Source organism: Grampus griseus, assembly GCF_964374135.1.
Source record: "Grampus griseus genome assembly, chromosome: 3".
NCBI lineage: Eukaryota > Metazoa > Chordata > Mammalia > Artiodactyla > Delphinidae > Grampus > Grampus griseus.
Genome location: NC_139019.1, coordinates 106,846,600 through 106,869,067, shown reverse-complemented (window position 1 = coordinate 106,869,067; position 22,468 = coordinate 106,846,600). Strand labels below are relative to the sequence as shown.

General features: G+C 37.7%; 1 protein-coding gene across 1 annotated transcript; it reads right to left on the bottom strand.

Moving 5' to 3' along the window:
• Positions 1-2,992: 2,992 nt before the first annotated feature.
• MINAR2 (membrane integral NOTCH2 associated receptor 2) lies at positions 2,993-19,337 on the bottom strand (the record flags this gene model as incomplete). The annotated part of the gene is made up of 3 exons (XM_082650611.1): positions 2,993-3,172; positions 6,571-6,798; positions 19,161-19,337. The coding sequence occupies 3 exons, from the start codon at positions 19,335-19,337 to the stop codon at positions 2,993-2,995; spliced, it is 585 nt and encodes a 194-aa protein (XP_082506737.1).
• Positions 19,338-22,468: the final 3,131 nt, after the last annotated feature.

The following is a 22,468-nucleotide window of genomic DNA, read 5'->3' as shown; positions in this document are numbered from 1 at the left end:
CTCTGAGATCACCCTTCTGCCTTCAAATGTCAGGATGACTCCAGGTCAGTCATATCTCTTTTCTTGCAAGATGAGATGGTATCAAAATTGGTGGTTGCAAGAGGGAAGACAGGAGCTTTTGGCCATCTGATCACACTGATTCTAACCACAGAGGCAGAATTAGGCCTCCACCTGTAAAGTGTCCCTTTGGTAAATGGCTTTTTCATGGGTTAAGGGCTGGCACAGTAAACAAAACCACCAGATGGCAGGAGTGCTCTCCGCATAAATAGAGCAGCCACACACCCTTCTGTCTTCCAACCACAAACTCTCCACTAGGTGACAGCAACATGAATATAATTGGAATAGCCATTAATGGGTTATATATATTAAAAAAAAATTAATTCTTTTAAATCTGAGAGCAGCACTTTAAAAAGTATCCACAGCTGGAATTTTTTTTTCTCTAGAAAATTACAATTCTAGTTGCTTTTAGACCTCCCACACATTAACCTAATACACAAAAGCAAAACAAAACAAAAAGCCTCCCAGATTTTTTGGGGGTGCAGTGCACGTTCTAAAGAACCTGGGAAAGATTACTATTTGAAACCATTATTATTTAAGAATTTATAGCTCCCAGTCTTAATTTTAAAAAATTTAAAAGAAATGATTAAAATGGTCACTTCTTTGAAGATAATTATAGTTATTATTTAATGACCACCTACTATGTGCCAGGGGTTGTATTTAAATGCTTTTAAAGCATTAGTTCATTGAATTTGAATTGGAGCTTTTTCAGAAAGCCCATATTTGAACTTAAGCCTATTTAGGGCCATCATCTCTGTATTTTCCATGATCTTATTATGCCTTTTCTGCTTGAGCCATTTTCAAAACCCATACTGAAGGAGAAATTGGAACTGCCCTCATGTTATGATTTTTAGTGCACACATGGATGTACTCTCTCTACTTATGACTTCCCCTCTCATGTAGATGCACAACATTTACCTGATGAGCAACAATAACATATTTTGATTCTTCAGTTATACTGAAGGCTGAAAATGAAGACTGGTTTGGGAGCAGTAGCAAAGTAGTAAACTCATCCAAGCTGAAAGACAAATGACTGGATAGTATGGTAGATGAGAGTACAGGAGGGCCAGAGGGAGCAGAGGAACGCTTGACTGGGCAGAAAAAAAGGGTAATGAGATGAAGTGGGCAGCTGCATACTTCTATGCTTACCTCTGCTTCGTGCTTTTAGAGAGCCTTACCTGTACGTGGCCTTGGACAGCCCGATGTAACCTGGTGTAGCACAAATGATTTCCGTGTGGAGCAGAGATCTGAACACGTTTGAATCCCTTAGAGGCAAACACTGGACACTCAAGCTTTGAAAACAGAGTAATAGCAAGTTGTTGTCTACGAGGCATAAGCAGTGAGGGGGTGCCTGCCCTCAGGAAGCCCCCAGGACCTTCACTGCTTCTTAATTCAGTTCTAACTGTGACTAGAACCTATCATAAAGAAGAGGAGGAATAAGAAATATGCTTAAGAGAATTTTTGTGCACAAGGATTTTACTGTACAGTCACGCTGTATTTTAATGTACTTTATTTCAAGTATTTTTAAGAGAAATAACAACAAAATGATATGGCAACCCCAAAAGGGCAAAACCTGACTAATGGGAAGAGGAGAATGTCCCTCTTTCTTTTCTGCCTGAGATAGTCTGGGGGCAGCAAGGAGTCTTGAATGAGGAGAAAGGAGTGGGGACGAGGGACTTAGGGAAGGGTGTCCAAGGAGAAAGGGAAGGGTGGTGACTTTTCTCCTTCTGTGCCCAGAACCACGTTCCCAGGTATCTGCGTGCAAAGTAAGGTGACTTCAGGTGCTGATAAACCATGTTAGTGGTAAAGACTGCAGTTAACTAGGCAACTACTTACTAGGAGCCAGGCATTACTCTTATCTATGCCTGTTATTTAGTCCTTAGGCAAGCCCTACTGGGGAGGTGATATTATCCTTTTTCAGAGAGAATGACTTGCTCAGGGTCCAAGAGTTCTAGCAAAAGGCACAGTTAGTATTCAAGTTCTGTTCTCTTAGCGTTCCCTCTGATTTTTTAGGGCCAGGGCTGTTGATATACCCTGACCGCCACCAGGGGTCACACTAGCCAATTTGGATCAATCAGTAAGCACAACTGGATCTAAATGTGATTAATTATATAACTATGGCCTGTACAAGTTTAGGTCTATGAAAATTGCAACATGAAACTGAGGCATAAAGGATTACCGGGAAAATAAAAATGTTTGAATATCCCTACCCCTTTTTTTTCTGGCTTAAACAGGAATAAAGGAAGATAAAACAGCATGAATCCAACCCAACAGGCAGCATGACCAGAAGCTTGTATCCTGTATACCTGGCAGTTGGCCAAAAAATGATCTGCTCAACTTTCCTAGTGATGACAGGAGGGTGATAACAGTGTTTAAAAACCTGCTGTATAACACAGGGAGCTCAGCTCGGTGCTCTGTGATGACCTAGATGGGTGGGATTGGGGTGGGGAGGGAGGTCTAAGAGGGAGGGGACATAGGTATCCATACAGCTGATTCACTTCATTGTACAGCAGAAACTAACACAACATTGTAAAGCAATTATACTCCAATAAAAATGATAATCAAAAAAGAAATAAAAATAGAAATAAAAAGGTGAATATAGTGTAGGCATTAGGACAAAGCTGCTGACAGTTGTTGGTGCTGTTTTGTTCGCTATCAAAGTGTTTAAGTTTGGTTGTCTGTATTAACTTTTTATTGGTTACGATCCCCAGAATTCTTGCTTCTCAAAGGACAAAGCTCAGGCTGGGATTCTTACAAAGGTTTCATAGGACAAAGTAGAGAAAGTTAGCATATCTCAAACAACGTTTGCATTCTACGAGACAATTATATTTGACTGAACCATCGACAATACATTCACACTCCGTAAACAAGTTTTTCTGCAAATGTTTATTTAGAAAGATTTTAAAGAAATGTCACTGTGTCTGTGGCAGTTTCTTTAGGTGAAAAAAGTGCTAACAGTTACTATGGAAACCAAGACGCAGGCAATGAGGAGCAAAATCAGACCTATACGACAATATTTTGAATGCTTCTCTTGTTCTTCTTCCTTTTTCAGTAAGGTATCAAAACCGGGTGTGTACATGTCTCCCAACCAAAACCGTAGGTCATTAGGACTTTCCTAAAAGAAAATTACACGAAGAATAGGATCAGTCAGTGTTACAGACTCAATGAGATTGCAGAACAAGACCGTATAGGTACTTTACGTCCATATTCACACTGTCCTAAGTGTCACTGCTCAAATAAGAGAGGCTAGGCTTCCTTGAATAGTAGGAACATGTAGCTACAGCCTCCTGGTTGACCAGGAATCCTCAGCTTCCACCTGTAGGTCTGCATGAGAATTCATTAGGAAGTCTGCACGGCTTACTGAATAAATTGCTCACATTGCAGGGTCAGAAACACAAGAGCGTTTCTGTCATCTTTTCGCTAATTTCGTGTCTCTTACAACTCATAAATACTGTGTGTCAATCAGGTTAGTGAGTTGAAATAAAATTAAAATTCCTTGCCTTAGCGGAGCCTTGGGGGTTTGATTTTGTTGGCATAATAGGGATAAAGATGTTTGCTGAGTTTTTCAGTAAATCCAGAAGCTGACTTCCATGGAAGGAGGAGTAAGACCAAGAGTAAAGAGTCTTTTCCACGCTTCTCAATCTTCTGGTCTTCCTTGTAGCGGAATACAGCATGTTGGCATGCAGAAACTCTGGCACTGTTTGACCTTCTGGAGAAAGGACCCAGTATATCCTTTCCCACATCACCTCCTAGGCCCCATGTCTCTGATTCTTTCACTGGCCTTGTCTCCCACTCAACCCTGAGAAATTGTCTTCTACTCAATGTCATCTCCTATGTCCAATGAATCATCTGCAAAATCTACTGTCTATACACGTAAAACATATATACACACACACATATATATTTTTTCCCTCCTATTTTCTCCTGCTGTTTTTCAGTGCTAATGATTCAGTGTCTATAACTGGCATCTGTTAGACATACAACAAATTTATGGTGAATGCTGAGTCTCTATTTTCATAAACCCACTTCAGGCCTTATTATTTCTCATTTGGAATATTGCAGTGGCTTGTAGCTGGGCTGCCCACCCTCTCTCTGCCTCTCTAGGCTCAGTGGACTTAAAGTCAGCCAGTTTCCATGGCTGGACACAAGGGTAATGAACTAGCTTCAGACTGCTAAAAGAGGAAGGGGAGCTGGGTGGATTCTGGTGAAGGCAATATAACTCTTCCATCACATTGCTACTAGGTTCAACTTCCCAGTCTTAGAAAAGCGAAAACATTAAAATAAAATTTGGATGACGTGTGCAAAAGGATAGCTGATTTAAAAATCCTTGCCTACTTCACTCTTATCCTTCATTTGTGTCTGTGTCCTAATCAGAGGCCTGCACTTTGCCTGCAAGTTTAATGCCTCATTCTTCAGTAAGAACTTCCATAATGGAGACTATCCTTTCTTACATTCTGCCTATAGCTTGACTTTGTAACTAAATATGGGCTTCTTTTCTCCTTTCTTATTCATAAAGTTAGTAATTTAGAAAAATGGGAGTGGCCAAAAGCACATGGAACTTTCATGGCCTGTAAAGTAGTTGAAAACGTTTCAGAAATTAGGTTGGGGGCTCTGTCTGCTAATTAGGAGATACCGGTAGGGACGGTGATGAAAGAAGTTGAAATGATGAGGTCAAGAAGAGATCCTAATAAAAACAAAAGCCATGACTTCCAGAAGCATCTCTCAAAATAGCATCATGAGGTCTGCATACAAGCCTCTGACCTGACGGGCCTCTGCTCTGAGGTGAGTGTACAGATAGAGGATGGGTGGGGAGGGGGCCGGCCCTGGCTTTCGTAAAGCAATGCATCCAGCAATTCACGTTCAGTCTTCCTAAGCATGTCATGGTATTGTCCAACAAAATATTACCCCTCAGTGCCGATAATGTTCAGTTTCTTTAGCCTTACATTTGAAATTTTGGTTTTTTTTGAGTCTGTTTGTTAGCCTTCCCCCCACCCCCCACCATTATTCTATTACTTAAACTGTAGCTCCAGCAAAACTGGACTACCTATTGTTCTGACAAACTCTCTCACCCTCTTGTATATGTGCCTTTTTTCTTGCCACTTCTGACAGAAGAGGGCCTCTCCACTCATACAAACAACCTATGTCTTCTGGAATTGTACACATTCTTCAAGTCCAGCATAAATTAACTTTTTCATAAAGGCTTCTTTTAATCCAGTGGGACTCTGTCCTCTTCTGAATCTGCACAGCACTTTCCACTGTTCTTCCTATCCTCTATCCACTATCCTCTTCCTCTGTCTTTGCTCAGTTAGATGAAATTTTGAGGGCAAGGAGAGTCATATTCATCTTCATAGTCCCTTTATCATTCATGTAAACAACAAAGAAAAGAATAGAGGCTCTAGCATACAGTCAAGAAATGTTTGTGAAATAAATCAATACACTTTTTCCTAGTTGCAGAAGGTTGTTTCCTACAGGTATTGATCTTTAGATTCCTGATTAAAAAACACAAGATTATTGTTGCTAGAGGGGAGCATCTGTTATGGAAACGTCTCTGGAAAAGAGGCTACATTAAGGAGGAGATACACTAAATCCACTAGGAGACTAAGAAACTCCAAAGACTTTGGACACTATTTCAAGGAGTGCACACTTGAGATTTTAAAAAGTGTAGGACTTTAGAGGGACATAATGCTGTCCCCTTTAGCAGGAAAAATCTGTAGGTGATTAAAGTATGGGGTTTAGAACAGACATACATTGTTAAAGGAAGTACTTGGAAAATGTTAGACCTTTCTGGCCCTAGGGTGGGCAGAGGTAAGCCAAGGCTGGGTAGGAATCCAGTGCACTCAGAAAACAGAGGGCCTCTCTCCCTGCTTTTCAGGTATTCCAAGACCCTCTATTTGATAGGTGACACCAGGGGGAAAAAAAAGAAAAACCTGAATTGGGTTTAAGCTGGGTGAATGAGTTCATTGCATACTTTTCCTGTGTTGAAATGTTTTTGTTTTGTTTTGTTACTGAGACACAGGAAAATGGCCAAAATGTAAATTTGCAATCTTAAATCACTGAGTAGGCTTGAAATAAAATGATCTTTGATGAGAACCGCCTTGCACAGTGCCTAAGACAGAGCATTTAGTCAATATTTTTGAATAAATGTAGAATAAGGAATTCTTAAGTATTCATGAACATAGATGATCACAAAACTAGAGGAAACATACTTAATCTGGCAAATTAACTTTCAAAACCTGATACCTTCCAGGTAAACCCTTCTTCTGTGTCACACCATTTCTTTCTCTCTACACTGTAGAGATGCTGGTAATTGCTGAAATTGTAAAACACAAAACACATAAATAAACATAACTACTGACTAGGAGAGAGAAAGTGAAGCCAGAGGCCAAAATGACCTGAAATCTGGAAATTTTGTGCCTAGTGAAGAGTGCCTTTCACCTCAGTACCCATTTCTTTTAGGATTATTTAACTGATCTCCCTCAACAATTAAAGGAGTTGATTCTTTGCCTTGAGTACCTTCAGATGCCCAGAGAGGTTTGTGTGCAGGGAATGCTTGTCATACTCCTCAACGGTCCATGAAGGATTCTTTTTTCTTTCTTCCATACCATCCTCCAAACTCTCATCACCGTATAGTGGGTTATTCTTCAGAACTGATGACAGGGATGGTGGGGGGCTCTCTGTGCTCACAGCACTCTCCAAACTGGATCTCCTCATTCGTTGAGCAGTAATATTCTTCTTCTCTCTCTGTCAGGAGGCACAGTGACAAAGTTTGTCTTACCAATAGGTCACTGATGACAAGGAAGGCAACGTGAAATAACTGTACCTGAAAGCTTGCTGATTCTGCCTGGAAGCCCAACAGATTAGGACAATGAATGAAGGAAGAATTCTAGGATCCAGTTTGACCTAGGATCCTACCATTAATTGAGTTATTTATTTGCATGTGATCTTGTTGAGCTTCAGTAATCATTCATTAAAATGCTATTTTATAACAACAGAAAAAGGACAATGTTCTTTAATTCAAATAGTAGAATTCTAAACAAAGCCATTTTTCCCCAGCTTATTTGCACTGAGATTTGACACTTTATTTCTTTCTACTTGTGCATTCCATGACTGATTAAAAAAATTTAACATTGCTGTATTAATCCAGCAAAATCAAGATTAAAAGGCATTTTATAGATATGCCTTGGCTTTCATGGGAACTCCCTTAGGACTCTTATTTCAGGCAGCTTGGAGAATTGGACTAACTTAGCGTTGCACTCCTATATGTAGCTACAGACCAGCTGGCTTTTGGAAGGCTCTAATTCTGACTTCTAGATGTTTAAAAACTTTTTTTTATTAAAGCATGATATATATGTAGAAAAGTGCATATATTATAAAAGTGCATATATTATAAATTTTCACATACCAAATAAACCCAAGATACTACCAAGAAACAAACCATTACCAGCACACCTCATGCTGCCTTCCAGTTACTATCCCTCTCCCTCCCTAAGGATAACCAGTAGGATAACAGCATAGGTCAGTTTGTATTCATTTATATAAATGGAATCATACAAAGTGGTTTTTCTGTGTCTGGTATGACCTTCATATTTTTACTTTGCTTTTTTTTCTTATGACTACAAAACTATCACAAAGGTAGAAAAATTTTAGATTAAAATTTGTTCATTGGACAAATAAAATTGAGAAGAAAAAAAAGTTTATAGTAACGTCTCATTTATGATGGGGCATCATGGGAGAGGAACTCTACATAAGTTAATTTTTGGAACACTTAGGTTTAACCCTTAAAAACTGGTGACACATTTCATTAATTTACAGGAAATTTTTCAATAAATGTGTTTCATATATTTCAGTCTTCTTAAACAGAGAAGTTTCAATAGCAATTAATATTTTTCTGAGTTATATTTATAATCATTAATACACTGATTCCCTCAGTATCTATTGGGGTATATAGGTCACATTAAATATGTGTTTATATAAGCTAAGTTGTGAACTAATATTATATATAGTTTCCTTCTGAAATGGCTGGCAAAAAATCACCTAGATAAAACCATTCACATTCTCTTTGGCCTTAGGTTTATCTAATTTTCTTAGTCCAGACATTTTTTACATACTTAGTGATCAACTTGGAGATCATCTCTGACTTTCAACTTGGAGATCATCTCTGACTTTATTAGGTTGTTGGTCTGCTCAAAATCAATTTATATTCCATAATATTGAAGTTTGTAATGAAATAATAAATCATCTTGACTTAGTGTTTATCTTTAAGATGGATGACCTCATGAAAAATGTTTCTGAATTGAGAAAAAACAATTTGATACAAAATTTAGATAGTTTCAGTTTAGCATAATTCTGACTCAAGTTTTTTTCTTCAAGGCTAGATATCTTTGATTATCTTTGAAGAGAAATAATTCTTCTAACATTGAAAAATTGACTTTGTCAGTTTTCTTGCCTGCTGGACTATTCCTTGAGCTTCTTAAATAAGAAAGCTCTATAAATCAGAAAAATACAGTTTCGGGGGTTAAGAAAAAATAATACTTTCTATTACAATGTATAAAGATCTTGAAAAACTAATATACAAAAGACAGAAAAATAATCAGAGCTATTTTTAAAAGAACACTCAAGCCATTAATTCTAAACTATATTCTTGAATGTTTGATGTTCATCCTAGGACTTGGTGCCATTTGACAACTTCATGTCTGAAGGACATGTGAAGGGAAAATTAATAGAATAACTTTATTAAGAATTTTATGGAAGAAATAGAAAATACTAATCATGGTTGAGGTTCTTTTGTATTTTGATATATTTTTTCAAAATCTCTTAAGAAAGGAAACAAAGCATGTATTTGAGTTTAACTTTTCACTCCACATTCTAGATGGACTACACTTAACAAAAGGAAACTCAACAGTAATTCCATTATTTTACTCATATAAGCTCTAAAGTAACTTCTTTTTAAAAATACTTAAAGTAACACTTCAAAGCTTACCTAGGCTCTTCTGTATTAACCATTACTTTGTCCATTTACCCTTTATACACTTTAATCATTATTTATGTCATTTATGTATAAGCTATCATTTAATGGAAAGAGTGATATAGAAGACTTTCAGACAAACACTGAGAATATACAATTAATAGGCCAAAACAGAAGGAATCTCTAAAAAATGTACTTCAGTAAGAAGAAACCTGATAATAGAATGAAAGATTAAGAGGCAGGAAGGAATGCTAGGCAAAACAAAGAAAAAAAAAAAAGAAAGAAAAAACTGACAAATATATACAGAAATCTAAGGAAGCACTGATTTTATGGTAAAATAGAAATAAGAATAACCACTAATTTGTGAGTTTTAAGATAAAAGAAAACTGAAACTGTACAGTTAAAAGTTTAACAGATATATTTAATTAGGAAATTTTAAGAAGTCATTTCAGTGAGAGTATTGAGATATTACTAAAAAATAGAGAAAGAATATATAGCTTCTAAATTGGTAGATCAGAAGAAAAAGGATAAAGGAAAATTAATCTAAAAGGTAAGAAACCTGAAACAAAGAATATAGAGGAGAAAGTCTTAGGAAAATAGAAAAAAAATTGAAATAATCATGTTAAATGTAAATAGACTAAACCCTCTATTTAAATGACAGACTGTCATATCAGGTTTTTAAAATTAAATTTAATTATATAATATTTACAAGAGAAATACCTAAAATATAAGGACTCAGAAAAAATGAGAGTGAAAGTTTAGAAAAAGATATAGCAGGCAAATATAAAGAAACAAGAGCTGGTATTTGACTGGTTAAATACTCAGCAATTTTGTTTTCCCTTCCTGAGTACAAGGGATGACTGCCTTTATTAGGAGTTAATTTGAAGTTAAACTGGGGCCAGCTCTTCTGATGATGTGTGGACAAAAGTAACAGAGACCACTTCCAAGCTGAGCCCCTGAATTCTCCAACATGATTTTTGGCTCACTCTTCCTCACTTTCCATTTTTGTGTCACTGTAAGCAAGGATTCTGAGATGGCAGAGTTTTAAGATGAAAGAACTTCAAGCCCTAGGATACTGCTTGGAAAAGAGTTGCCCCCCAAACCCATCTGCCCTTCCTCAGACATGCACAAGAATGCTTTTCTTCTTTTTAGTTAGAGGTACTTTGTCATTACAGTGTAGCCTAGCCTACATTCCTTAATACAGAAAGTGATATCTTGAAATTCTACAAATGTGGGCATTGGCTTAGCAGTCAAGAAGTGGAAAGGGATGAAAGGGATGTTGGAAGCCGGATTGATGGTTATTCACATAATACAGTGAAAAGTGTTTGGTATAAGTGTCATCTGTGGTCATTTGGAATCTAATCCCCTGTAGCTGTAGGAGAGGTATTATAAATAATCAGAGCATTTATGTACAAGGAACACAGTGCTGGTGTAATACAAGAAAAAGATGACATTAGAGAAAGAACTGAATAGTTTGCAAGAAGAAAGAGTAGAGAAACTCTGGAAATTTGATGCCTTCTATTGTTAAAAATCTGGCTGTTTATAGACCTCAAACACTAAGATATAGAATCATTTAAAAAAATGGATTGAGGAAAAAAAAAAAAGCGGATTAAAATTTCTTAGCTGGGAGTTCCCTGGTGGCGCAGTGGTTAAGAGTCCGCCCATCAATGCAGGGGACAGGGGTTCGATCCCTGGTACAGGAAGATCCCACATGTCGCGGAGCAGCTAGGCCTGTGTGCCACAACTACTGAGTCTGCGCTCTAGAGCCTGTGAGCCACAACTACTGAAGCCTGCACTCCCTAGAGCCTGTGCTCCACAACAAGAGAAGCCACTGCAATGAGAAGCCCGTGCACCGCAACAAAGAGTAGCCCCCGCTCACAGCAACAGAGACCCAATGCAGGCATAAAAATAAATAAATAAATAAATAAATAAAAAAATCAAATGAAACATTAAAAAATAAAAACAACTTAGCTGAACGAAGTGACTCAGGGTAAAGGTCCTGTTAGGGTGTGGTTTCAAAACTATTATTCCTGACTGCCTCCAGGTGTTTGTCATTGAGTTAAAGGATGGAGAAATGGAGGTAGAAAAGCAAACCATTAAAGCCTACTTGAGGGACTCCCCTGGTGGTCTAGTGGTGAAGAACCCGCCTTCCAATGCAGGCGACGCAGGTTCGACCCCTGGTCTGGGAACTAAGATCCCACATTCTGCAAGGCAACTAAGCCCATGCGCCACAACTACTGAGTTTGGACATCTCAACTAGAGAGCCTGTGTTCCGCAAACTACAGAGCCCACGTGCCCTGGAGCCCACACCCCACAAGTAGAGAGAAGCCTGTGACGGGAGAGAGGCCCGAGAGCTGCAACGAAGACCCGACACAGCAGAGCGAAGCCCTCGCGACGCAACCAAATAAAAGAAAAAAAGCCTATTTGAGAGCTATGCCTTAAGAGAACTTAAGGTGTGTTTATTGACCTATAGACCTGACCGCAACAAAATAGATATGATTACATTAATAAATAGCTCACACTAAGTTTTATAAGCTATGTATCACCAAAGAAACCACAAGCCTAGAACTAAAAGCTTTTGATTGTTCAAAATTATAAAACAAAACAATAACCCTATGCCTCCAAATATCCATAAATGGGAGTAAATTTTGAAGCTTCTACAGCCTCAAGGGAGGGCCCACTCTGATATGGCAAAAGAGAATGATGAACAAGGGGCAGCTTCCTAGTGGGTAGGACTGGGGACCCTAGAGAACAATGCAGCAGAAAGTCTTCTGAAAAGCAGAATCATGGCCTAATCCACCTTCCCCACCTTCAAGGAAGGAGACCCACACACATTATTTTCAGTGGAATCCCAGAATTACTTTGGGTAGTGTCTGTCGTCTTTCATTTTTCCCATTCAGAAAAGAAGAATTACTGTAGCGATCCTGTTCCTATTCCAACAAAGATTATAGGATGATATGGTTGGGACATCTGCTAAATGTAGTGACTGGCTCACTTTGGTGTTAGTACCTCTGGGGAAGGATGAATGCTGTGTGTAGGAAGATGAAACATATAAGTATATATATGTTTAACAAAATGATAGACTGTGGCAGAGTCTGGCTAGGTGCTCAGCAAACCCATTTCTTCTTCATGGGCATACAACAGCTAGTTTGGGACATAGGCTTGACCCCTAAAATCCCTGATCCTTGGCTTAGTCTCTCTCTCTCTTTTCTAGCTACAAGCATCATAAAAATTCTGATATAATAGAGCCTCAAAAAGGAACAGTCTGGGTTCCACTTGGAAGCAAGCCGCTAGGATAATTTTCCCACCCACGACAGATCTTGTATGAATGACAGATACATTTTATTGAGTCAAGTCACTAAGAATTTGGGCATTTTTGTTTCCATAACATAATTTAGCCTGACTAACTACTAAGAAAGTATATATATCAGACAAAATAAACTTTCAGGTAAAAGACTTTGTTAGGTGAAGAAAGTGTTGGTGGAAAATGAATAAATGTAGGCATAATGAGTAAAATATAATATTTCTAAACTTGTATGCCTCTAGTAAAATAATCTCAAATATATAAAGCAAAACTTGAGATAACTAGGAGAAATTTATACATATAATTTTTTACCAAGCAGATAAAACAATTATTAAATATAAAGAGGGTTTGAACAATGGAACCAACACATTTGATCAAAGACATTGATGTCATTATTCAACGACTAAAAATATTCATTTTAAAAATACATTGAATATTTACAAAAATTGGTAATGTCCTGGACTCTAAATTTCAAACATTCAATATTATATAGATCATGCTCTTTGATCACAGACAACTTATTAGAAATTTAGACATTAAGATCAAAAAGATAATGTAAATTACCACATTTTGTAGAAATTAAAACACATTTCAAATAAATGATGGGAATTTAAAAACTTAGGCAGAATGAAAATGAAAACTGGAGCTGAAACAGCTTTTGAGGGAGTATTATAAGCATATATGCTCACATTATAAAAGCAGAATGAGAAAATTAATGAAGTAATAAACATCTAATTCAAAGCCTTAAAAGGAAACAGCAGAGTAAATCTAAGAAAATAGTCAACATGAAATAATAAGGACAGAAGGAGAAATCAATAAATATTATGAAGAAAAATAACCCAAATATACAATGGAGAGAATCAACCATATTGAAAGCTATTTCTTTGAAAAGGCTAAACCGATTAAAAATATCTCTGGTAATACTTCTCCGGGAAAAAAAAAAAAAAGATACAAACTCACAATGTTAGAAATGTAAAAGGAACATGAGAAGTTACATAGCACAGATTAAGAACTGTAATAGGAGTATAATCTGAGTAACTTTAAGAATTTACATGCAATTGGGCGATTTCCCACATAATATAACTTACAAAATTTAATTAAGGAAAAAATAGGAAATGTTAATAAACCAGTGATCATTTGACTAACTGAATCAATAGTTTAAAATCGACCCCAAACATACACAGGTTTAGGAATACCAGGCTGAATGAGTATTGTAATCAGCACTCAGACATTCTTGAAACAGATCATTTCTATCTTGTTGAACTCTTCTAGAATATAGAAAAACAAGGAATACTCCCCAACTCATGTTATGAAGTTGGTATAAACTCCAGACAAGGGAAGTAGGTAAAAGAAAAGGTAATTTTTTATAGGCCAATTTCTATTATAAACATAAATGAAAAAATCATTAATAAAATATTGCTAAACAGAATCCTACAATATGTATATTTTATATACTAGGATAGGAAAGATTTATACCAGAAAAGGATGTTTTACCAGGAGGATGGTTTAATATTCAAAGATTAATGTGACTCACCAATTATCAGGAAAGAAACAACACAGAAGTTTGCAGTACCTTGTGAAAAATATTTGGAAAATATTTAAACATATTTAGAGTAAATTTCCTAGCAAGATGGAAAGAGTAGGGAACTTTCTTAAACTAACAGAATCTGCCCAAAACTTCCAGGGCACTGTTTACTTAATGGTTCAAATATTAGAAGCATTTATCTTGGTTTCAGAATTAACACAAGGATGCCAGTAATCACAAACATTCATACGTTATTGCAAAGTTCTGAGCAATACACTAAAAATTAAATAAATAAATCAAAGGAATAAGGGTTGTAAATAATGAAACAAAACAGTAGATGACATGATTATCTACAGGGATACTTACCATCAAAGTAAAATAGATTTTAATACAATTTCTGGATTCAAAATCAATATACAATAATCAATAGCATATGTAATACTTTATTATAAAACATGATTTAAAAGGTCCTATTCTTAAGAGCAGTAATTACTATCAGTATTCAGATATAAACATTACAACTATATGCAAAACTTCTATGTGGAGAATTATAAGACATAATTGAAGGCTATACGAAGAGCATGATAAATGGAAATATATACCATGTTCATGAACTGGGAGAATCAAGATCATAAAGACTTCCATTTCCCCAGTTTGGTCTACACATACAATGTAATTCCTATCATAATCATAATGCAAACAAGGCATTTTGTTATATTGCACATGTGAGCCCACAGACAACTTTTCTTAGAAAGCAGCTCCCCACTGACCACAATAATTCTGTTTTCCAAATTGCTAGAATGGTTACTTTTATGAAACACAAATTTGATCATGTGATCCTCTTGCTTAAAATTTTTCATCAACCCCTCCAAATTTTCAGGAAAAAATTAAAAAATCTAGACAACACCCTCTGAAGCCTTCCTGGTCTGACCCAGACCTCTCTTTAACCCCCTCTCCTGCCTTCCTCTCCAAGTAACCAGGGCTCTGGAGTCCCACATGTGTTCCTGTGACACACACAGTGCTTTTAATACAGTTTCAGTGCCAGGGACGTTTGGGTCTCATCTGGGAGCAGTGTGGTGGGACAAAGTGGGTAATGCTTCTGGCAGCATACCATCCAAGGGTGAATTTCTGACCCCAATGGAGATTTTGTGAACTGTGTAAATTTAGCATAACTTGATAAATCATGTCCTGATAATTGCCTGAGCAGCTCAGTGATGCTCCTCAATCTACTTCCTAGAGAATAAATTAAGTACCTCAAAAGTCCTATAACATTTGCCCAAATATAAGCTTAAAAACGGGAGCCTATTGCACATAGGAGGCTGTTTTTTTTGAAATAGGAAATGGAGTATTGGGAATAGAGACAGTCCAGGAGAACGCATGACACGTGTTCAGAGACAGATTGTGAAATACAGTTATGATATACCAAAAAAAAAAAAAAAAAAACCTGAGATAGAAAGAACAGATATTAGAATTTAAGGGGAAAAGAGTTATAAGACTGAAAAAAAAAGTGAGGAAAGGTGATTAGGAAATACACCCAGTAAATGACATTGTCTAGAAACCAAGGGAAGAGTAACCTCCTTACCCTTGGTCTTTTGTTCCAGTTCACAGGTTTAGTACAGAAATCCCCTGGGTTCTCAAACAGATGTGATGGAAGCCAGGAAAAGATATAAGAAATAGATTAACCTGAAAAGATTCTGAAGTCTAACTGCTAATCAGAAAAAAAAAAAATCCCACCACAATATCTGAAAAAACATGTTTTATCATTTATACCAAAAAAAAGGAATCAGCTTTTTCCTTTTATTACCTCGTTTTATAAAGGGATTGGCAGAAAAATTTGGGATACAATTCCAAATGCCTTCATCAGATACATGCCCCAAATTATTTTAACAACCAGAAACATTAGGTTTTGGCAAAAGTTTGTTCATTGCACTGAAAAGAAATTTATTAGGAAGCTTCTTTATTTCTCTAGTTGAAAGAATTTAAGAAGTATAAATCTAGTGGAATCAAGAAATATTTGCTTGTACTCTCTCCCTGCAAATACAGGTGACCTGTGTATCCACATAGAGGGAATGAACAGTGTTTGGAGATACTGGCATGCCTGAGGACATCTGTGCTTACTTTTCTATACATACGGTATTGCTTCCGTTTGTGTAAAATGGCTTAGAGAATTGCCTCTGAAGGTGGAATGTGAATTTTAAAAAAGCTTAAAAGATAAATTATGGATATAAATACAGTACTCTGTTTTGTTTTTTGGTTTTTTTGGCCATGCAACACAGCATGCAGGATCTTAGTTCCCTGACCAGGGATCAAACCTGTGGCTCCTGCTGTGAAGTGCGGAGTCTTAACTACAGGACTGCAAGGCAAGTCCCTAGGAGATCTTTGTTTTAACTGTTGAGTTACTACCAACGTTGAAGGCAATGTTTGTAGACTAAGTCCTTTGACATTCCATGAGGTAGTCTGAATTCTAAACACCATGCACATGGAGGGTATGAGACCAAAGGGTAAGCTGACACAAACCTGAAGCTTGTGTGGATTTCATGGGAGTATAAAATCTAACTGCTTGAGTTAGCCACATAGCTTGACAAATGTATTGACTACATCCTCTAACACCTACACGCACACATACCCCCCTGCATCCACCGTATACATCAAAAAATGCAAGTGGTATTATCGGCTATTTTCCAAATTCTAATGATAGGGTAATTTTAACACATTTTGGAATACTGGCAAGTGACGACGATGATGATGATGATACAAATTTCTTATACTCTTATAAGAAATCCTGTCAATTGTTTTTACCTTATTTTATTTGCTCTCAGTTTTCAGGAAATATGTAAAATGAGCATTACCCTAATTTTGCAAATGGAAATACTAAGGCATGGACTTAATAAGGGCCATAATTTATGTCTCTCAAATTGGTTTATTGTGGATTTGAGACAAGAAACCAAGTTTCAAATCTCTTTATTCAACGTTCTCCCAATTGGCATAATGTCTCCCTAGCAGAGTGAGACATTAAGCCAACAGAGCAAGGGTTTTAAATTAAGAACTATTTAACAGCTGCCTACCACCTTCTGCATCCCTAACACCTAAATTCACCTGGTATATTCAGTGCCTTATTCCAGGTATCACCACAGCTACTTAAAATATTTTTTTTAATTAATTAATTAATTTATTTATTTTTATTTTTTTTGGCTGTGTTGGGTCTTCGTTTCTGTGTGAGGGCTTTCTCTAGTTGCGGCGAGCCGGGGCCACTCTTCATCGTGGTGCGTGGGCCTCTCACTATCGTGGCCTCTCTTGTCGCAGAGCACAGGCTCCAGAAGCGCAGGCTCAGTAGTTGTGGCTCATGAGCCCAGTTGCTCCGCGGCATGTGGGATCTTCCCAGACCAGGGCTCGAACCCGTGTCCCCTGCATTGGCAGGCAGACTCTCAACCACTGCGCCACCAGGGAAGCCCCTTAAAACTTTTATATGTTCACTTCTTTTAGATTTATTTTTTTGCCAATGAATATATCACTCCTGGATTTTAAGATCCAGTCAAGGAGAGAAGAATTACTTATTGACATATTGCAATCTAATGTAGTGAATGTAATTGTTTTTACTCATAATCTGTGACACACCTACTCAACTAAATTCGTAATTGATTTACTCCTTCTCTCCAAGCGTTATTTCAGTAGTATATTGAACTGAAATATTTATTCAGTCATTTAACATTTTATTTTAGGGTAAAAGTATAACTTAATAAAGTTTATCTATAGTTTATAATTACCGATAACATATTCAAAGACATATGAAGCAGACTTTTACCTTCTTGGTTTGCCCTGAATAACTATATCAACACATCAGGGCCTGTTGAAAGAGATGCCCTTTAAAAATTTGCATTTCATTCAGGTTTAGGAACAACATTCAACAGAGCTTTAAACTGTGAAGTTCCACATGAAGGAAATAGGTCAGCTCCAGTCCTAAACAAAAGATGTTAGATCGATGTGTTCCAACCTCAAAGGAATTTATTGGATATGTTTTCTTAGACTAAACTTCATAGCACAGGAGGGCCAAGGTTCTCTGAATTGAGTTTTGAATCATTTTATTCCATGATATAAACAATAAGACAAAGGAGAAATTTCATCACATTTAACTTAAACAAAACACAAAAAAAGCAACCACCAAAAAGGTGTGTATGGATGGGTTTTGAGGATTACAAAAGGGAAGGATGTAAAATTTTTGAAAAGTTAGTTTTCATAATAGGCTGCCTTACAATGGAAATAAATTAAAATCCTCATAGATGGAGGAAACACTTACATAATCATCCAAGTGTACTTGATTTTGAATGATCTCATGATAAAGGTCCCGAGGAGCCCACAAACACACCACAAAGGAGTCACTTTACACCAGGACTCATGAGTAGCAACTGTTTCTTAAAAGAAAACAAATTTCTGTTTAGGGAATTTGAGCCACTCCAAAGGATTTAATAATTTGCAGGGGTTTGCAGGTCAGTCACATCTGTTCTGAAATGACATGCTTCTTCCTGTTTCTAAATTGACTAACCCTTAACCCCATTAGCCCTCACATCTTAAACAAAGATTATTCCTGTTTCATGAGCTGTGCAACAGTCAAGTTTATTTATGTTTATTTCAGCACATGGAACTCATCACAGTTTTATTCTTCCCCTTTGGTTAGCAAAAAGAAGGAAGATGCAAAAGAAGAAAGCAAGAAATGAAGACATGGACACCTGTGGAAAAAAAAGAACCTCTAAAATAATAACCAGCACCTTTCCCAGGTGGAGAGTTCTCTCTGTTTTCTTTCTTTCCATCATTAGGTTGCCATTGTTCCACTGTTTGAATCTCTTTTGCATGAGATCAAAGGGAGTCTGTCTAAATGAGGCAGAAGCAAGATTCAGTTCTCTCAGAGGCCATGCATGAGCCCACACAATGTAAGCTTCTGATGCTTTATGCTTAGACTACCCAAAAGACAGAGGTAGGGTTCCCCCCAGAGCCTTATTTGCAAATGTAGTAACTGATTTGAAAAAAATTGAAGGGAAGGTATAAAATGAGGGCTAGGCAAAATCTAAAATGACAGGCTGAGAAGCTAGTGCTTGGAGGAAAACGAATGGTTGGGAAAATTCACAGAATTTATAAAGCGATCAGAGAAAGTCTCCTTATGTTAAGGAAGAGAGAAAGACCTTTTCTATGGCAAGTGTGAGCAGCTACTTTGCACTCTGTTCCCTATAGCTTTCTTTTTGCACAAATGACGAAATGGCCAATAATGAGAAAGAAGCAAGACCCTGCCCGCGTATTTATGTGCTCCCACATCTTACCTGTGAGTAGATGAGGTTTTGCCAGTGCTGTGCAGCAGGGTAATTCCCTCCCGGAAACTTCACCAGACTGGCCTGAAGAAGGGCTGAGTTCCTCATTAAAGACCTCACGTCAAGCTGCAGGAATTTGTCAGGATGGTTGTTATTTGGCAAAACAGAGAGATCCATGTCTCCTTTCATCTACGGTGGAAAACAAAGGCAAGCAAGGCTGCTGCTGTCAGAGCTGTCCATTATTAATGAGCCTGAGAATGCCTGACAGGCATCTGAAACCAGGTCTCTGGGCTGTGCTCAGAAACTACTCTCGAAATGACACATCCACACACAGGAACAAGGTAGCACGCTGCCTTACCTTTCACCACACACACACGCACGCATGCACGCGTGTGCGCGTGCATTTAGAGTGCTTGAATGGAACAGTTGGGCCCACACGCATTAAATTGGATGGGATACCAAAATTAGGTATGTGTAGCACGTAATGTCTCTCCATACAGAGTTAGGAGTAACAGTTTAAGAGGAACTACTCTTTGGATAAGGCTGCCAGAATTTCAGGGTTACAGTCCACAGTTGGGAGCACATGAAACAATCACCTGTAGGGAGACATTACTTAATATTTCTCTCTGAACATTGCCGAGCTGACCCAGCTGACTTGGCTCTGTCTGCAGAGCCTCACATGTGATACGTGGGATCTTGTTTCTTCTCATGTTTTGACTCCCAGAGTCTCAGGCTCATGTGAAATCTAACCATGTTTAGGTTGTCAGCTTCAGCTCGAGTAGGGAAATGGCAAGAATCTGATAGTTTGCTACAGTAATTTAGTGTCCCAAACTACTGCTTTGACCCATTCTCTATCTGAGGTCTCTTTGACTCTGTTCTTAGCTGTATAAACTCCTGTGACGGGTCTTGGTGTTTACAAAGTACATTTGGAACCAAAGGAGAACATGGCTGCTGGGTTTGGATGACGTGCTGTCCTAAGTGAACCCACCTGCTACTCAGGGAGCCGAGGTGGGAGTGAGGCTGTGGACGGCATCTTAAGCCAGGAAGTGATGATGACTTTAAGGGAGATAAGCTCTCTCATTACAAGCCACTCTGCCTTGGGCAAACCATACTTCTCACCGGGAAAGTATGGATTTTCATCTAGAGAAAGAGGGAACATTGCCACTCTTGAGAAGGCATAGGACAGACACATCAGCAGTTTTTAAAAGACATAGGTTGTTATGTTTGTGCCTCTGTAAACCCATCTGATTCAGCAGGAAGGATTTTCTTCCAGAGGAAATGAGGTCACGTGTGGAATGTATCAGCACCAGATTTCAGAAGAGTGCCCTATAGCTTATTAGACTCAGCAGCTAGGATGTTCTTGAATCAAGCAAGACACTAGAGAGTACTTACCTTCTTTATAACAAAAAGCATGAGGCTGTTAAAAAATCATCTTCCCTACTGATAGTTGCAAACTGGATTAAACAACCAATGTTTTCTGTAAGAACTTTTAGACCCAAACTCTATCACTGTCTTACAATATGTGAAATAAGTTTGAGTGGTCTTTATCAATACACTTACTGGAGAAAGAGGTACTTCATAATGACTGTTGATAACAAAAGAGTTAAATCACAAGTGTTTGAAGAATCAAGTGTGTTATGTGTATGTGCATGTACTTACGACTTTCTGGATTTTTCTGGCGGCTGCCAGAACACATCTAATGAACAAATATTTCTCGGGCTGTTTGCTTTTCCTAAAAGATTCTTTGGGGAATAACACACATCTTCAAGAAGAACCTTACTTCTCTTTGGCTCTCTATATTGGCCAAGTGGAGACACAAAACCCAGATCCAAATATATTTGATTAGAAGTTTTCCTTAGCCAAAGTATGAGGTAGGTGAAATGAGCCTTCAGTTTTCCTTAGGCGTCCTTCCTTTTAGATTCCTCCACTGTGCTTTAGATGCCCAGAGGTTTGTATACTATCTCCTTCTGTCTACAAGTTCGGTTTCTGACTCTCCACATTCTCCCACCATCCTTTGTCTACTGTCACCCCCCAAACCATCAGTTCTTACTTCTTACTACTGTCCCTATGGGTAGTCTACATGACCGATAATCAGGAAATCAAGCTTACTACTCCCTCTCCTGCTACTGGCCAAACCCCACCCCCTCCTCACCCCCAAATCACACCTCTGCTGACGCCAGTCCTTCTGCCTGGTAACATTTCTTCCCAACCCTGGATTTTGACCACCTCCTATTCATACTTCACGGGCCATGGCTGATACCTAGCCTTTCACAAAAACTTTACATATTTTCTCTAGTAGGGGAAATGATTTTTCCCTCGTTTGAAATTTCAGAGTGATTTGTTTATACTTTTACTATCTTTTGTTTGATAATACATTTTTCCCTTTTCTTTTATGAGCCCCTATACTGGATACATTACAAACGAGCAGCCCTATTGGATGCTTCCTTCCTCACATGAGTCCTGTCCTAAGAACCTCATAAAGCCCTTCGCTTAATCAATAGCAGTGGCCATTGTCTCTTCCAGAGCCCTCTGGTTGGAAATTGATAATCCAATTAAATTTGATTAAAAAAACGGCTTAGTGCTCTGTTTTTCAATCAACCATGCCCAGTGAAAAAAGAATTCCATCGCCAAAAATATTTATGACATACTCTGTATTCTCTTCTGGTAGTTTATAATGCACAAACTCACATGGAAGACTCTGAGAAGTTCTGCTTCATTAACGCTAGCATTTGCCAAATTTATTTGATCACATAACACCCATTTCACTGTTGTCCTTTTAACTCTACAAAAAACTTACCTGACAGTGATTGGACAAATACTGTCTTAGGAGTTCTATTTCTTTGCTGTCACTAACACCTTCATTCTAGAGTGACAAAGAGTATAAATAAATATAAATAAAGAGTTATATTACAGGAACAATCTGGTGGAAATCTGGATATCTGGGGCTTCTCAACTCTTACCATGCATGTAATCATTTGTTCTCTCTCTTTATAGCAAATTTTAATAAAAGCATCATTATCCCTTGGATTTGGACCCAGAATTATTATCTTTTGAACCATGAGAATTATAAAAATAGAAATACAGTTCACTAGGCAAAACTGTCTACATATTAATTAACCATATTTTCTTTTCTTCTCATCCTCTCTCCCTTCCTCCCTCCTTCCTTTCCTTTCTTCCTTCTTTCCTTTCTTTTTCTTATGCAAATAACCGACTGAAATATCTGAAAGTATTTCCATCTGAAAAGCCTGGATGATGTCCACATGAGCAGTTGGGGTTCATCAAATTATCTGACTTTGAAAATTTGGACAGTTTTGGATAGT